Below are 19,105 nucleotides of genomic sequence, written 5' to 3'. Positions count from 1 at the left end.
ATAAAATTAAGGAACAATGAATTTCAGTGAATGGGATATTGCAGATCTAGGAATGTGTGAAGTAACAACCGGGGCTCTGGTGCTTTTAATTTTTGAGGAAGTAATCTTGGGGATGTTCTCTCAGTTGCAGCCGATCCTCTTGACAGTTTGTGGTGCTGCCAGTTTCTGTACAGATACGTGATTCTCTGCTTGTCTGAGGTGCATGCTGTCCCAGGTGGTGCTAACAGCAACACACAAAGTTGATCTTACTCCTGTAGTGAGACAGCTGGAGCCAGCTGAAAATGTAATGTGCTTCTTTGAGGAGTCTTGGGACTCTGTTGAAGATTCTTCACAGTGGGGAACATTTGAGAACATCTCAGATTTCACTTGTTTGGGTTGTGAAGTCTACTTGGGACCTAAATGGCTAAGGTCTAAAATTATTTAAATTCAGTTTTTCCTTGCCCAAATAATGGCTTGTTCTGTGGTGAGACATAAGTAAAGCCATCAAAGAATGGAAAATGAAGAACTGAAAGATGGAAACTCTGTTTTCCCTCATAATGCTTTTGCATCTACTGTTGGAAAAATTTAGTACAGCTTTCAAGCTCCTACATATTAGAAAATTCCCGTGTGTGAAATTTCATGTACAAATTTGATGCCACATTATTCCCCTGCTCCCTCTAATGCAGGTTTTGCAGTAGAAAAGCAGGTACAAATGGTGACATAGAGCTGAGAACAAGTGGAGCATCTTCACCTTTCCTCTCCTTGTAGGAGGGGCAAAGTGACAGCCACAGAGTTGTTCAGGAGCTGTTCCCAATGGGGTGCGAAGAAGCTTCCCCTTTGTATGAAACAGGATGTAGCTGTGCTTAGTCACTTTCTGGGCCACCTGGTGCTGCCCAGGATTTGGATACATTTACTGTTTTCAGCAGTTATCACAGGGACGTGTGTGGCAGCAGTGAAGGAAATGTCCTCTAACCCCTTCTGAAGACTGGGAGGAGAGACTGCCCTTAGCCTTTACCACATGTGTAAACAACATCTTGTGTCAATAACTTTCACAGCCCCCAGGAGAGACATGAGAATGCTTCAGTGGCCATAAACTGCCTGAAACGTTGAATGTCTAGACTTGACTGTTGAGGAAGTGTCTTTAGGCCTTCCTTTTATTCCCTCTTATGTGCCCCCAGTTGGTATCCTTCAAAGGATATTAAACTAAATACAGCAAATATCTAATGATTTCATATGGTCATTTTGCTGACACCATCCTAGGCACTTCAGATATGTATCTGTACACATTGCCTCGTGTAATCCTTCTGGAGTTACATTACTGTTCTTTCTTACTGTCTTTAGAGACATTAAACTTGGACAGATGCCCCACACCTGTATATTAAAAGCAATGCAGAATGATATAAATGGGTCACAGCATGGTCCCTAACTCAAAGAATGAATCATTCTGTTACAGGATAGAGATGCCATCAGGTTAAAAATAGGAAGGAAAGTGCAAAAAAAGCTGTTTGTTTACCACACAAGCAAAAGGCAATAAGCCGACAGTAATAGCTGTAAACAGCAGGAGTACTTGCCTGTCCACTTGATTATTAGCTTTGTAGTCTTTAATGGTATACAGGGCTTTGAAAGGATGATGTGTAAGCTCCTGTTACTGGTGTTCAGCGCTGTTTCATGAGGACAAGCAAAAGGAGAAGACATAAAGGTAATTTTGCTTTGCTGGTTAAGAATCCAAATAATCTGCAAGGTGTCACCTCTGAGATTATCATTTGTGTTCTGCCAAGAAGGAGTGAGTTAGCACAGTGTACATTTTCACTATTGCACATTTACAACTGTAAGAAACATGCAAAGTATGAATTTGGTGGAAATGACTCCTGCCTCTTAACAGTGTAAGAGGGTTGGTTTCCAGTAGTCACTGAGTGAAGAGATCAGCTGGCACAGCCAACACCTTTGTGTGACCTACTGACTAGCTGAAATTGTTTACTCTGATTTTCTAGCCAGAGGGAATTATGAGAGGAAAAAAAGCCAGTGGTGTATAAAAGCATCTGCACAAGTGGATGGGTGTAGCTAAGCTGGTAGGGAATGTGGCCACCTGTGGAGCATTCCTTCAGAAGCAGACAAGAATCCGTGCTGAGTGGCAGGGTTTGCAGCTGTGTGTCCAGGTGAAGGCATTTCTGTGCTTTGGGGCAGTGCACTTTGGCCTGTGATTCCTTATGGTCTGCTAATGATATGCTACTCTTAGGGGTGTAAACAGGTGAAATTTATCTTTCTGAATCTAGCCTGTTTCTCCCTCTACTTTGTATGTGTGGCATCTTAAAATATATCACAGTTGTTCCTAATATTGAATTAACTCCTGTCTGGGGGGGAAAAGCTTCATATCCTTTTGCTCCTTTGCTTTGTCTGTGTGTTGGCTTGCTGAATTGTTTTTCATCTCCAAGTCTATCATTGCTGGTAATACAAAACTCTCCGACAAATCCCCCTAGGCAGTGCTGTCATAAGACATTTTTGCATTTTTAAGACCCTCCCTGCTAACTACAGAGTGGATGAATGTATCCAGAAATTTTAATTTGATGATAAATTCTTGTGGCTGCTCATGCAACTTTGTTAGTACGTACAAACAGATTTTCTCATTTGGGGCACCATGAATGGTGTGTGACATTTCAGGGCTCTCAGGATTTCCTTGTCTTTCTAGCTTCTTTAGGGTGACACGTATTTCTGCATTTGTCTGATCTTTATTTTTCTTTCCTGTCTCAGTTAAGCATCTCAGAAAGACTCAATAGGAACTCTTTGTACAGTCGGTTGTGTTTGTTGTCCTTGGCTTCTTGGAGTCCTTCATACCTATTTCTAGTTATGTTTCAGTCTGATTTTACTGTTAAAAGGGCATTGGAAGAAGATTCTTTCAAGTTCTGAGAACAGCTTGCCGTTCCACAATGGCTCATTGTTCTTTCCCAATAATAATAGGGTATATTTTGCATTTATGGGGTTTCAGAAGTTTGTGAAGAAACTTTTTGGGCCCTTTGTTTTGCTACAAGAATCTTTGAGCTCATCAAGAAATGTAATGCAATTTCATGCCTGCAGTACCCACCCCATATAAGCTTTCAGTTATAATAGGCTTAAATCAAAATACTAGCTTACTCACATGTTCAGTCTTAGTTACTTTCACATCTGCCAGTTATTATGTAGAAAACATTTTTGCTCAGGCTCCCTAGTAAGTATTTGAATGTGCAGTCCCCTCCCCTCATTGGTGTTGGTAACCAGAAAGATTTGCAGACTTGTCTTGAGTTCTGAACTCAAAATAACCACAAGTACTCATAGTCCAGTGCAATATTGGGAAAATCTTCTAGCACGAGAGTTGACATTTGCTCCATGACAAAGATTCAGTGGAAAAAGTCTAGTTGTGAAAATTCTTCTTTCCTTTTTTCCTCTCCCTTGATCTGATGACAATAGTTTGCATGTAAGAAGTCTGACTTGGAGAGGACTGTTTTGTTCTGTAAATGTTTTTTCCTGGGAAGAGCATACAGTCAAATAGAGACCAGAAATCATCACTATCCATCAGTTATGGAGAAATTGTATTATGTTTTCTGCCCACTTTTTAATAGAAAAATGTGTATGTCTCACACTATCTGCTGTCATGCTCAGCAAGTGCAACTAAGTAGTAATGGATGGGACATCTAAGCCACATGTTCAGTTTCTTTGTCTTCAGCCTTGAGTTCAAGCTCAGTGGTGCTTCTTCTGTGAAAGAAAAAAAGATAAATGCTGCTTCTTTCAGAAGCTTTGGTTCAGTCATACTGTATTTTTTTTCCTTTAATGAGGGGGTGTATATTCTACTTATGCAATAATATTAGCTTATCAACTTACCTCAAATGGAAGGATAAGGCTTTACATATCCTTTTCTTAAATTATGTACCTAGACCCATATTAATATTTTTTCCATGCTTCTCTATTTCCTGTAGTTAGCAGCTTTATTTTCTTGGTGTTTGTACTAGCGTGTAACATAATCAAGCCTGTTAGTCTTCCACTTGTAACATTGTAGTCCTAAAACAATTGCAGTTCATTTTACTGTAGAAAACACAATTATATTGGCTGTTGTGCTATTTTACCAATACACGTTCTTCACTAGTTGCTGTATTTTCATCAAGGTTCATGGCTATAAATAATTATTTTGCCTTTCCCTTTTTTTTTCCTTTTTTACTAATTCAAGTTTTTTGTTGTTGCAACTGCCTAACAGTAGCAGACTTCATTACAGAAGTTCTGCTTCTAAAGGATAACCAGCTCTTTCAGTCACTTGTTTGAGACCTGATTTTAAATTAAATTATGCTGACCAAACCCTTATCTCACTGGTATAAAAATGGACTGCTGTCTTTGATGCAAGTTTCCAAAGCAGTTTGAGACCTCGCCAGATGTAAAGAGTGCAATCAGCAAAGAAGGATTATACTGTCAAGAGTGTCAGCTGAAAAGATGGTCCTCCAGAAAAAGTTTATATGGTTCTGTTTGATCTGAGGATGCTATAACAGATAATGTAGTCTTTGATTCCTCAACTCATTGATCAGTATTTAAGCATGTATTCATGCACATGCTATAAATGCATCAGTCATTTGCAATCTGAAGCAAAATATGCAAACAGAAAGATTTGTGACGCTTCAAAGTCTTTGAGCACTCAATTTGGGAGGGCAAGGCAGAAGCGTTATTTCTTCTGAGTCCTTTCTTTTGATTGAAATGATAAAATGCATATACTGTTTCTTCTTTTATTCATATTTCTTTCCTGCACTTACAGCTTGTCCTTTTCAAAGCTACCATATAGTTGATTTTTTTTCCTTACCATCGCTCTTCTCTTAAGAGGGATGCAGAAGTGACTCACTTTCTGCCTAATGCTGTCTCTAGTTGGTGACTCATCTGCTCATCCCACCATTAGTGGTCTTTTATGCACTGAAGTTGATCAGTACGTGTTCCACATAGCTCCCTATTTAGACACAGACAGGTACAGGGCTGTTCTTGAGGCACAAATGTGCCTGGCCTGTTTGGCAACAGCTTTCTGATGTTTTCTCCAATCAATTGTTACAAAGGAAAAGGAATCACCCACTGACAGATCCTAAAGGAAAAGGAGTGCATCTTCCCAGCCAGAATATTCAAAAGCTTCTGGAAGCCTTTTACTCCTCAACAGGGACAGTGCCTCTGTCATTCAAGTCTTTGACACACAAAGTTTCTAAACATGAGAAAAGGGCAATTTCTATCAGTATGTTAAACCTGAAAAAGCCTTTGTACATCAGGCCTGTCATCAATGTGTTACCTCCAATCTGAATTTTAGCACATCCTTTTCAGCTCTCCTATTCAGAGCCTTTGTCATCAAGGCTAAACATGACATTGAGCATTGAATCAGCATTTAGAAATACCCATCCTCATCTGGCTCACAGCATCTCTTCTGATCTGCTCTGCTAGTTCATACAGTACCTGGATAAACAAATGTTGGTTTTAACATTATATTTAACAGTAACTGGAGGTGTTGCTTGTTTCTGTTTAGATGAGAGTCCTTACACAAAATCTGCAAACCAGGCAAAGGCACCTGATGGAGCACTGTCTGTGAGGAGACAGAGTATTCCAGGTAAGATTTGCTTCGCTTTTTGTAACACCTAACTTGGTTTTGATCAGCAAGGTAATACTAATCAAAATTCAGCTAGTTATGAAAAGCAAATGTATTGCAGTTGCTATTGAGCAACTTTAAAAGGCAAGAGAGCCGTAAGAAGTTTCCACAGTTAGGTTGCCTCAAGCTTTTGCTGTGAAGAACATCCTCGTATCTCTGTCTTTCACAGCAGATTTGAGACACTGAGCACAACCACCTTTTCATCAGAGGCTCATATATTTTCAGGGCCTCTGACATCTGTTCTTTGCTATCTGGTTTCAATAATAGAGGGAGATTGACTCATAATTTCCACTACTCATCAGCCAGGCTCAGAAGTCTAACAGAGAAACACTCTGCCAGAGTTCTTGTCTTCATGTGATTTTCTGCCATGTGCAGAATCACTTGTCCATCCTTGTCTTTTGTGTCATTGCATCACACCAAGCTGGACCATTAGATCAGTGGTTAGTTAAAATAAGTGATCTTTCAACCTGTGTCTCTTTTAATTCCTTCAGATAAGTCTGATGTACGTCCAAGTTTGACATACATATTATGCAGCAATCTAAAGGGATTTTCCCCTCAAGTAATATTTTAGAGACCTTTTAATGAAAACAAATGAACGCTGACCAAGGGTGCACTCAGGTGGAATTATTGATGTTGCCGTTCTCACCTCAAGCACAGTAACCTCTGACTCGAAGGGAAGATGCATTGCAATAGAAATCAGAGCTGTGAGGTCCTGTCACCCACCCTCTAATGGTTAATATTGCCTGTGCTAAGTGGCTTTATTATTGAACAAAGACACACAACCCACAGAGAGTCTGTGGATGGGGGATGGAGCTCAGATTTCATCCCAACAGCTATAGGGAACAGCTAAAGCACATTTTGTGGATGGTTTTTGTGCATGTTTCTATGTGTGAGAGAGAGCACGCTGCCTTATTTAGTATTGCTTATAATGAACATTCGTATTCATTCTTGAAAACACCATAGTGATTTAAAAATTGTTATTTTTATGGTAGAATCATGAAGATAACCATTGTGAAAAGATACAAGTACAGCATCCAGTGTGCAGTTATTCTTCGAAGAAAATATTTAATTATACAAACATCAACCAGGTCTTTTTTTACCCAAGTCAATAGAAATCAATATTCATTGTTCTTCAGAGTGAATGATGACCTCTATAGGGTACTTTTCAGGTAATGCTGTAGCTCATAGGTCAGTAATATTTATGGCCTTGAAAATATTCAACCTTTTGGGGGTTTTTGCTGTGATCTTAGTAGTTATAATTTATAGTGTCATTAGTAGTTATCATTTATAGTGTCATTACTGTATTTATAAAACACTTAAGTTAAGGTCTGGGAACAGGCTGAAGTTGTGAGAATTTTGAGAACTCCTGATGATTTTCACTTGTGTTCTTTAAAAAGAAAGTTTGATGAAAATGTACTGGTGCGATTTTTCTTCAGAGCATCTGATAAGATTAGGAATTTCAGGTGTTGAGTAATAGTCATCATGACTAATGACCATTTATTTTGATTTTTTTACAGTTTTGATGCACATTCTGGAGTTTTTGAGAGCATTGCAGATAAATTTTTACTTTGTGCTCTGCATAAGTCACAGTTTATTCAGAGAGATAATACAAGTGTTCAGTGAGAAGTGCTTTGCTGTATTTCAGGTGTCCTGAAAACAGCTGATCTACGCTTGTGTATATTCTTCAGCTTTTAATATACTGATGACATTATCTGAATTACTTATTCCATCTCTAGACCTTAGGAGCCCCAAAAGATGAACTAGATTGAGCTGGTTGGATATTTTTAAAAATTGTAATTAAAATTCTTCATGGCTTAGCAAATTCTCTTGTAACACAATGAATGTTGTGGGTTTACATACACAAAAGGTGTCGCAAAACTAAGCATTACTTTGAGAATTAACTTGAACATTTAGGAGTTGACTGAAGTTTCTGAAAATAACCTATAAACATTTATATCACTTGACACCATGTTTTGTGTGTGAGATAGCACCTTGTAAATAGCTTCTATTCTCACTTGTGTGTGAGCCTTTTATTCACATTATGGATTAGTCTTGGCAGAGGTGCAGAAGCACCCCAGCTAGCCAGCTTCATTTGGCAATAGGAAGTTCACTGTTAACTAGTAGCATTAATTAATACAAGACCAGAAGCAGAACAGCTGCTCTTGCTCGGGAGCAGGATCGCCTTTCTGATGTTATGTGGGTCAGCTCCAAATAGCTTTTGAATTGGAAGGTGTGGTGCAGTGAACCCAGTAAATTCTGCTGGACCTGGATGGGAACATGTCAGCTGGAGTTACTGTCAGTAATCCTCACATGGAGATCTTTTTCTGTATGGAAAGCATTCATTTCTATTCCCCCAGATGGTATGCCTGATAACACATCACATTTCTGAACTGCTAGGTTTTCAAGCTTGAAGCAAGGGAGTACCTTTGACAGTACAGCTGTCTATTCCACTTGATGCTCTGTCATTCCTAAGACATGGACAGCAGATGTTCTGTTCCCAAGGAATGCTCTGCCTATTGAATTAGCCAAGGGAAAACTTGGGGGTTTTAGCAAGGTAATTGATTGCATGCAGAGTTTTGCACAGGTTTGAACAGTCTGTGAAAAAAAATACTAGTGAAGATACACAGGATGTGAGATGTAAATCTTCCAGCTTGGTAATGAGATCATGGCATCTCCCTGTGTCTGGTGAAAGTTCCTTCTCATGACATTTGAATTCACTTTAAAGGATTTCACTGCTCCATCCTTTTGGCAACTATCAAAAAAGCAAGCTTTTGTTGCTGCGAGGCCTGACGCTACTGTACCAGCTGCAAAGCTCTAGAGGTGGGTTTTATCCTTCCATGTGAAACTGTATTGAAAGAGCAGTATTGATGAGCACTGACTGAGTGCACAGAGAAGTAATGTAATTCTGTAGAGGTTACATGGAGCTCAGGCTTGGTTTATTTTACAGGGAAAAATGTTGAAATAATAATTTTATAATTAAAGTCAAATGAGCACATACTGTGAGATCAGTGCACTGAGTTTAATTTCTTTCATCCCCAGAAGGAAGGAATGGATTAAGCATCTCCCTGGAGCAGAACCTGCTTATTTGAGATGCAGAATGCATAATTCATGTGATGAGACTACATGTCATATTTACCATGTCTTCACATGGTGCAAAATCAACAAGCAACAGATCCTTTCAAAGGGATTTACAGAATAGCTGAAATAATAGTTAATTCAAATTATATGCATTAATATAATGCAGTTTGAAACATGGACTTTATTTTACATATGTGTAGGTGTTTAGTTACAGTTATATATACATGATTATTTGAAACGTTACTTAGCCTCACAGTCAGAATTTCTTAACTTAAAAGTAAGGCTGAGGTAATCCTAGCATGAGAAGCAGCTTGCAGTCAGAAACAAACAGATTTTCCCCTCTAAATATTTAAATTTAGACTGTCAAGCAGAACATAATGAACCCTTATTGCTACTGTGTCCTTACAGAAGCCAAGGGAGTGAGTGTATTGTGCCCCCCTGAAGAAACTGTCAGCAGCAGTGTTAAGGCACATCAATGAAACACTGTGTTTCAGAAGCCATGGGTTAGACCCTTCCCTCACAATCACAGATGCAGTTAAAAACAACAGTAATTTCAAATGAAGGTATTTGATAGCCAGCCTCCTGAGTCCCTAGGTTTAGATGGACAGAGTTCCCTTGAGTTCTGGGCTGAGGTTTCCTGGTTTGCCGAGGGTGTGCCCAGGCAGTGCCCGGCCAAGGGCAAGTGTTGGGTCAGGAGCAGGTGAGCCAAAGGTGCCATTCCTGGGACTGCTTATTCCTGCAGGAACTTTAAAAAGGACATCAGCTATTCCTGTGGCACTGATACAACGTCAAGAGCTGATGGCACATTTAAAGAGGCACTTTGAAGTCAAGGAGACCTTAACATTTACTCCAAGATAAGCATGTTCCTGTGCTGTCCTGAATATGGACAGGCTGAATAACTGTTCCCATGATTTCCAAACTAAAATTCAATGTCCTCTTATCTGTTTTAACAACGTGGGTAAATCAGTCAACAGTAATGATGTGCAAACGGTTCACTTTACACATCTATTTCTTTGTTTTCAGTTCACTTACTGAAAACTGGGGGCATGGAGGGGAACGAAGCAACCTGACACAAGGATAAAAATTATTGTTTTGTGAAGTGAGAATAAGACACCATACATTTAAGACTGATTAAAATATTTCGTAGAATCTGCAACAAAAGTTTAATTTTGCTTTTAGTCCATATTTTTTATTGATTCTTAAAACTTACCATTACTAAAAAAATAGTTAAAAATACCACATTATTTTGAGGTGAAATGTGTCAGCTTCTCAGTGTTTAATTTTTGGGAAAAGTGAATTTCTGCTCAATCTAGTTGGTGTTAAATTAAAAAAAAATCCATACTTATTCCTTCTTCTGTCTACTAACCTAGACATGTGCACTTTCTCAGACTTCTGACTGTAAAGTCTTGTTGCCTGAAGTAGTCAAGGGCTCAGAAGAACTATAGTGTGAACTAAACACTGGGAGAGCTGTTTGAATCATCTGTGAACTCAGAGATTTTGTTTGGCTTGGGACGATTGCAGTTGTGAGCTGTCTCTTTCCTAAGTAAATTCTTGTTCAAGGAACAGGCACCAAATAACAAAGAGTAGAGAAAAAATTTCCTCAAAGAGAGGAGTTTTCCACTTGTCTGGGACAGAAGAATAGCGCAGCTGCCTGCCTTCTGTCCTGCTCCACACACCCAGCAGAAGGCCCTTGCAGTCTTGTCCTCACCATGTTGTCCAAGCCATTGTTGTTTCACCTCCCAGGCAACCCTTGTGCTCCAGCTCTGCCTGCCTCTGGGACCCACAGGAGCCTTCCCAGGTCTCATTCCAGCCACCTCCTACTCCACAGTGACAGCAGGCCAATTTTCTGCATTTATGGTGTGAGTGCGTGCTAAGCCTTGCAGAGACAAGCAGGAAATGACCAAACCTAGATGTCACAGATCATTCTTTTGAGGTTTTCTCCACCAACAGGAGCCTCTTTTTCTCTCTAACCAGTTTTTGTATTATTATTTGTCATTTGTAATTTTTGTACCTGGCTGCAGGGAGGTAATAACAGGTCAGTTATTAAAATAGGTCACTGTGCTCTGAAGGAAAATTGTGAAGACTTTAAAGTCTGAAATTAAAGCAACTAGATTTTTCAGTTCCTTTGTACATGTGTAAATACTGCACTTTCTTTCCACACTACCTGACTCTTTGAAGCGTGCTGTAATACAGGTTTTGTATTTCAGTACAGTGTTTGATCTCAAAAACAAGGGTAGCCATCAAACTGGAGGGAAAATAGAGTGAATGTAAAGCCCTGAGCACATTCTCTGCAGTGGCTCAAGATCTGGAATTGCAGTTAGTAGATGGTTTGCAGCCTTGTTTGGGGGGAGCTTGGTAACAGGATTTTAATGCAAAAATAAAATGTTAAACAAACATAATTTTAGGGTAGGCTGAATTTTGAACTGCTTAGCTAGAAGGGAGCACATGCAAATCAAAGAAGCTTAAAATGCCTTGAAAAGATAATATTTACAGAGCTGATACTAAAAAAGTAATTGCTGTATGATGTAGTGTCCTCAGTAATTGCTTAGGACACAAAATATTCCTAAGAGAAGCTATGAAATACTAAATTATTGTAATAAAACCAATAGTTAACATCCTGGGAATTTTCTGGCTCTGAAATATTTAAATACACAATGTAAATGTCATTAGAAAGCAGTAAGGCAGTTTTCATCCTGTCCTTGGCTCTGAACACATAGAGGAGCTGTTTACAAAATACAGAGGTATGCCTTTTTTTCCCCTCCCTGGCCCACAGCCTGCTGTGCAGCAAATGCTCACAATTCTGTCTCAAGCTGCATCAAATCTGGCTTTCCTGAGGGGTTTGTCTACTACCCACAACCAATGAACTCAAATGTAGGTCAGGTGGAAGCCGAAGAATTTTAAAGACTCTTCTTCTTTCTTCACTATGATTCTTGGGCTTTTGTAACATCTGGGAATGTCTGTTTAAATAAAAATACTATCAGAAAATTACTATCAGAAAGCAAGCAGAGGTTGTGAAAAAAATAAGAAAGTAATGAATTTATATATATATCTGTATATGTGTGTATATATATGTGAACAAAAATTCCAGAATCCAGTCTAAATTAAAGCCAGAACATGTGATCCAGTTATGATGTCATTGAGTTGCCAATATAGAATTGTATTAACTGAATTTAAGATCATGTGTGCTGTGCCTCGACTTAAATAAGGAAAAGTTCTATACTGCATAGATGGAGTGCATTAATTTTCTGTTGCAAGATAATCTCAGAAAAAGGTGAGAAATCTGGAAACTAAGATGGGAGAGATAAAAGGGTTTCTAAAAAAAATCCACATTGATTGAAAAAAAAATTAGACTTCTGAAGTGATCCTGGCATCTAAGCTCCATTAAGTGACAGTGCTCAGGAGGGAGATGGCTCCCAGGTTATTCCTGTAGCTCAGCTCTTACCATCTGCACCAGGTTCCCAGTGAGAGACAGATGTGACAGATGATGCATCCCTCTGGATACGTGTTTACCTGTATGCAAACAGAGCTCCAGAGCCAGTTTTGTTTTCCTTGGTGGTTAATATGGCATTGGCAAGACAGTGAGCGTTCAAAAGCAGCTGTTCTCATGCCACAGTTAACTTGGTCCAATTCCTTCAGGCTCCTCTGCTGAGTAAAACTGCAGATGATTTAAATGATCCTGTTATTTTTTGACAGAGTGCTCCTAACATCAGCAGGCCCCCTTGCATCATTTGCTGTAGTGCAGCCACCCTCTCAAGCAATGTTGGCTGACTTGTGCAGTCCTCAGTCATTTTCTTCATCCTTGTCAAAAGAAACCTGCCTTGACTTTAACTTCAGCTTCCCTCAGATTTCAGAAGCACTCTGCTGTCACAGATGCAGCACTGTGTTACCTAATCCTTCATCCCCCATCAAAATGTGAAATAGTTGTCATTGGCCAGCTGGTTTTGCAGAGTAAGAGCATGATTTGCCTGAGAAAACCTGTGAAAATCATCCCCAGCCTTTTTCGGTGAGAAAAAAGAATTCATCACAGAAGACTTGAACAAAAAACATATGTCAGTAAAAGCTGGGTTAGGAAATTCAAGTATGTGTCTACAAAAGCACTTTTTTCCCTCAATTTGCATTTTTCTCATAGTCACTTACTTTTACTATGTACTTTTAAAAATCAGCACAAAATGCCACTGAAGAGATTTTAAGCATTTAGAAATCCATTAGCTGTAACCTCTGCAGTCACAGTTATTATGGTAACGATCGTGGGTGATTTCTGAGCAGAAGCAAGAGTTCTGACCTGTGAAATGCAGATCACAGCCTAGTAAGCTTTTCTGCACTTGAGGTGTTTATTATATCTGCAAAGTCATTTGCTGATTTTCATGTTTGATGAGAGGCTCCAGTTGCTGTATCATTTATAGGCTTCCCTGTGTGTTTGTTTAACCTGCTGGAGGTTTACCAAATGGTCTGTGAAGCAGCTGCAGAGCTATATGTCTTTTCCTTCCCACTGACATTGAAAATTTTGGAATTTGCTTTCACATGTTTATTACTGAAGATTTCTTTCTTGTCCTTCCTCCTTTTCATCAAAATAAGACTTCATGTTTCATACACAGATAAACAGGAAGGAAATCTGTCTGTTGTAGAAAATTAACAAAGGTCACTGAGTTCTTACGTAATTGAGATTGCTGATGATTTATTTATACATATTCTTAACAGGTCTGCTACATGCTGGTGTTTTTCACTACTGAAAAAGGATTAGAATAGAGAGCACTCTCATTTGACTCCTTTTACCATGAAGGAGAAAATGTATTAAGGGCAATACACTACACAAGGAATGTGCACTTTTTCAAATATCCAACTGACTCACGGTCTGAAAATTTACCTGACTTGAAATGATTTTTGATATTCACACAGCCAGGAGCAGGTCTTGATGCTGATGGTATCAAACACCTTCATTCATGTGTATTTGAATTTAATTGCATATAGTTTTGCTAACCTTTAGCCTTTAAGAGTAAAATGTATTAATTTATTGCCGCTGCATTTTTTTCCAGAAAAATCAGTTTAGCTATATGTAGTATAGGATGATATACTATACAGCATCTATAACATCATTAAGAAAACTGCCTCAGCAGGTTAGCTGTTGCATACACATTTAGGGGCAGGATGGGCAGTTCTGAGTGAATTGTTGTGTACTCAGCAAATGTGCTTGCAGTGTGTACATGTGCATGTACTCCTCTGTGCTAGTTTGAAGCATGAGTCCCTAGTGCCTTCCTTCCAGTCACTGGGATACCACAGGATTTTTCAATGGAGCTTGGAACCTGAAAATAGGCTGGGAAGCATCAGTGCATCTCCTGAGGTTGGGGGTCCCATCTTCCAGGACAGTTGTTTTCCTGCACAATTCTGGCATGCTCTCTAAGCTCCACAAAGGGAAATTACCCTTGTGGTGGTTGGTTTTGCTCATTTTTATCAAAGTGTTGATGATGTCTGTTGAAAAATTTATTCTCTGTTAAAGGTTTCAGTTTGAAGAGGAGGCAGGGTATAGTGGACATGTGAGGAGAGGGGAACAAGGAAAAGAAGAAAGATGGTCAAGACTAGATTTGAAATAGGAGCATGGAGACAGTCTCTGAAAGAGACACTGGACTAGCTGGGTGAGCCTGGAAAGGGGGAGAAAAACCATATACTCTTGAAAGGTCATGGAAGGAGGTGCAAAGCAGAAGGAGATTTGTAACCCTGGGATTGTGCAACTGATGGTGATCGCTTCCTGGCTGAACATAAAACTTGCCAATCCAAACAATCACTGCTGTCTAAAACTTTGTGAAACCAGACTGACTGTCCCTTGTGGAATACACAACCTAGTGCAGCTACTAGAGGTTCTTCTGGGTAACAGAGAAGCTAAAATTTAGTATTAATCTCTTGAAGAATGACTGCATTTTCATGGGATAGCACAGCTAGGATTTCTTGCGGCAAGAAAAGGGGGTATCTTCAGAAAAATTGATAGTACATGAGGAGAAAATTCACAAGGAAAGCTCAGGTTTGCCAGTCTGTTCAGAAGTAAGGAGAGGTATTAAAATTGTTTTCAGGCAATATATTTTTCTCTGAGTGGAAATCTATGCAAACATTCTTCTCTATACTGCTTTCAGTCCAGTATTGGAGGAAAAATGTGTATTCAACAGCAAAAATAATTTCTGCATCATTATGTTGAGATACTCATGGATCCAGTATCTCTAGAGAGGAAGAGTAAGCAGTAAATCTGTGTATTCAAACTGTGTCAGTGCATTCAGAAGAGACTGAGTAATCTAATCGCCAAGAGTTTCATATGTAAATATTGAAAAGACTGAGGAGCATTGTACTCGCTAATGTGGCACTACTGGATGTCAAGGAACTGTGGCAGGACCACACTGGGCAAAGCAGGCTGGCTCTCATGCTGTCCCTAAACCTCCTTCTTTCCAAGATGGAGCAGGATTAGATGGAGTGTTTTTGATCTGACTCACGAGAGCATTGCTTTATTTCAACAGTCTTGTGTTGCACAAATCTGTAGACAGAAGCATATGACTGGCAAACAAAATCCAGGCTTGTTCCTTTAAGGTCTGAGAAGTTTGCTCATCTGAGAAGTTTGGGAAAATTTTTTAATAATTTGCCTGCTTGAGTCTTTTTGCACTTAATAATTTTTTTATCTTATAGATAATTAACTTGATGTTTTTAATGTTCCTAATATAATTTCTAATACCTCTTTAAAGGACTTAATGCATGATTTCCATCTGTTCAGAGGTTTTTTAATATCTCTTTCAATTTCTTCAGTGATTATCATTTCAGGGCATGAAAATAGTAAGGAAATAATATACCATCTACAAAGATAACACCAAAATATGCTACCCCAGATCTGGATAGTAATTTGCCTCTTCTTTTCAACTGTATCAGTGCATCAAAGCTGCTCATTCTCACTCTGCAGCCTGATTTATACGCAAAAATCTTAAATTATTTTTTGTTGCTATAAAATTCTGTGTCCATTTTGCCAATATGAAATGGCTCAAAGTATTTTTATGGAGGATGGAGAAAAGGTTTCTTTGCTTGTTTGCCTTATAGCATTTTCATGCTTTCTATTCATTTCTTACAATTAAAAGAGGAAAAGAGATTCTGGTGCTCGTGTGTCTTCCACATCACATCCGTGGTACGTGGGGCAGACAGAGATGTAATGGCACGCCTCATAGTGTAGAATAAAAGAAGTGGTTTGGTTTACGCAGGATCTGGAAGACCAGAAGTTTATTATAACATCAATGCAAACTAGCTTTTTGTTCCTTGCTATTTAAAAGCGCAGTAGTAAGAACAAAGGTCTTGTCTGTTCAAGTTTCGATGTATTTATTGTGAATTTCTGGAGCCAAAAGAGGTATTTGTGTCTATCTTAACTAAACATACAGCTTCCTGAAATTTATTTGAATCTCAACTTGTATTTGAATTATATTTTAGAAGGACATTCAATCTATTTATGGTTGCCAGTGATGCAAAATGCATCACAACCCTTTGTGGTTAGACTCACTGCATTTATTTTTAGTTTGAGTATGTGCAGGTTCAGCTTCATCTCATTTGTAAGAAAGAGTTGTTTTTCATCAAAATTCACCTCATCCTTTATAGGCACTTCACTCTGAAATCACTATTTAATCTTCCCTTTGTTAAACTAATCAAGTTGTGTTTCAGGAGTCCTCCTCCCTGGAATTTTCCTTTAACTATTGTGAAAACTCTTTCATGACTTTCCTGTCCTCTCTTTTGTTACTAATAATCTTGGGGAATTGTGTCAAAAGAAGGAAAAAGAGCATCTGAGTGAAAGTCACTACTCCACTAACAGAAAGGTGTACTAAGTACTGCTCTGTTAAGCTGTCTTCTTTATACAGTCATGGTTTCTATTAATTATTCTGGCCAGTGAGAGGTTTGATCACCTGGGAGGGTTCCCAAATAACTTTTTGGCAACTTTAATTTTGTAATTAATTTACTGGGCACCTGTTGGGGTTTTTTATATATAGGTGCACACATCCATCCACATCTTTTACATTGGTAGAACAAGGTACTTATAAAATTTTGTAGGTGATATGCAGGCTAGGAGGATGCAGACAGTCTTTTTTATTTATTATCCTTGTCCAAATTGCAGTTATCTGTGACACTTTATGTCTGTGTAGCTTGGGGAATCCACTGATGTTATGTGAATAAACACATAAAGAAGGCTCTTCAGTAAAGTCTCCCTTATTACCAAGCTGAAAAGAGAACCAGAAAGCAAAACAAGGAGTATTTTAATAGGGGAAAATTGCAACAGGGAGCAACAAGGCTGAAGTCAGGAGATTTCATTGCTCTTATTCACAGAAAACATTGGTAGAAGGACACTGTGAATATCAATCCAAGCAGGAACAAACGTCAGTCTTCAATGCTAATTGATTTTATTGGTGGAGCAAAATGAGCCCAGCTTCATAGTTAAATGTGAGACAAGATTCTGCCAAGACCTTCCTCCTATATTAGATGACACTGTGACCCTGAATACTTGTTGGATAAATGATATAGAAAATGAGCACTGACCTTTGAGATACTAAAGACACAATGTCATAGACAAATGAGACGTGTTAGAGCTGAATTTTAGATATCACTGCCAAATGATGAGTGATCATGCCTGATAACACAATGTAACTCTTGAACCCCAAAATGTTGCTTCTGTAGAGGAAAGTGAGAAGTAAAAATTGATAGAGGTCATACAGGGAAATCATGCCATTATGCCAAGACTGCAACAAAATGGACCAAATCGATCAAGAATAAAAATGTTACAGTACAGGTAATAATTTCTAAATAACTTGTATTTAACATATTTACATCGGACTAAAAGTGTTCTCTTTCAGAAAGATTTCAGATTTATTTCTGAAATTGAAAGTTTAGCAAATATATTTGAAAGTCATTGCAAATTTTTAGCTACAGATACCTAGTAAGGAACTTTTGCAATTTTATGATAAGGATGGTATGTAACTGAGGAAGCCATTAAAAGCCAAGGGCTTTTTCCTTAGCCACTAACCAAAGGTAGTGGTGCAATAGAGAGCATATACTGGGTGGGAATGTCCAATCTCGAAGCTTGACTTACTTAATCAAACACCACAGAAAATAACAGGAAACCTGTTTAAGTCAGTCTAGTTTAAGTGCTAGCCAGTGAGGATGATAGCTGGATATGATTATAATGTGTGGTAAGATGCGCTTTCCATGGCCTATGTTAAGAGTATGGGGGAAATTGAAGTATTTTTGACTAGTTGAAAATACATTTTATAGTCCCAGTTTTCTCTGTGTATAAAATTGGAGTAGAGACTAGAACATTTTATTTGTTGATCCACTGCAAATTGTAATATATCTACTACCCTATAAAATTATCATTGACCAGTAGTCAAAACATAGGAATGAGAAGATGTCAAGGCATCATCTTGTATTTTTCTAATGCATATATACTTAAAATTAAGCATTATAAACTCAAATCCATGCCAAACAGTCTTATGAGATTGTAGCAGCTAACATTAAGCTCATTATCTCTATTTCCATCATAAGCTCTGGGTCTTCAGTAAGGAAAATATTGTGAGTGTACCAACCTATTGCAACCACTGTTAAATCAAGAAGGGAAAGAAAAACTGGAGCAAAGGCTCTCTTACAGACATTTTGTAAGACCACAGGGAGCAGAAGTTTGTTTATTTCAAAAACATCATATATTGATTTATGTAAAGAAGTAAAATATTTCAGAATGCACTTGTTTGTGTAACTTAGCAAAGTTTTATACCAACCTGGAACCATATGAAATGTAAAAATTCCATAACTTTTTCTCTAGGTCTGATTAGCAAATTTTACTCACAATGGTAGTGGAACATCTCTATGCTGAAGCCTCTGTATTGAGAAGGCCTGCTAGGTTCCTGAAGTGATTCTTGTACATTTAAAATAATGTAGAATTTAATTATTTTCTTTAAAAATGCTAACAGTATATCCTTTAAAAGCAGAGGAGAAAAAAAACAGAGACAAACCCATCTTGTGAATTGTTTGCATGGAGTCAGCAACCTGAAGAAATGTTCTCATGCTGCAGTTTCCTTCTGTTTGAGCATAGCCTTTATTAAGAGTAAGCTCTTTTTCACAGGCAATCTTACTTTAAAGGAAGTATTTTCAACAAGCGTGCTTTGAGCTGTGTTAGCAGTTTCCTCATTTGCATCCTTATTGCGATTCTGTACATTGCACTGTGCTTGGAATGAAAGATGTCATTGAAGCCTTCAGGTAGTACTATTTAGATGAATCTTTATCTGTTTCAGTCTATTTGAAGATTTTAGCTATTTCTTCAATCCATATAAACATTTTCCTGTCTGTTTTAAACTGTTGGTCACTGAAAGAAGAGAAGGACCTTGCAATACACCCAACAGACAAGATGTGTTTTTGAAGTAG

The 19,105-nt window shown here is 38.4% G+C and overlaps 1 protein-coding gene across 10 annotated transcripts in view; it reads left to right on the top strand.

The window, feature by feature from the left end:
* Positions 1 to 19,105, top strand: part of GRIP1 (glutamate receptor interacting protein 1) — a 307,729-nt gene that overhangs the window by 199,263 nt on the left and 89,361 nt on the right. For 7 of the 10 annotated variants that reach the window (XM_054270762.1, XM_054270779.1, XM_054270805.1 and 4 more), the window contains exon 2: positions 5,492 to 5,572. The exons of the other annotated variants lie outside the window; for them this stretch is intronic. In XM_054270762.1, the coding sequence (XP_054126737.1) occupies positions 5,492 to 5,572 (81 nt within the window). The remainder of the gene's footprint in view (positions 1 to 5,491; positions 5,573 to 19,105) is intronic. 10 annotated transcript variants of the gene reach the window in all.

The sequence above is a fragment of the Melozone crissalis genome, unplaced genomic scaffold (genome assembly GCF_028551555.1).
Source record: "Melozone crissalis strain CALT ecotype California unplaced genomic scaffold, PUWL_Pcris_2 ptg000004l_1, whole genome shotgun sequence".
Lineage (NCBI taxonomy): Eukaryota > Metazoa > Chordata > Aves > Passeriformes > Passerellidae > Melozone > Melozone crissalis.
Note: the sequence above shows the minus strand (reverse complement) of the source record. Positions and strands in the feature narration are given on the sequence as shown.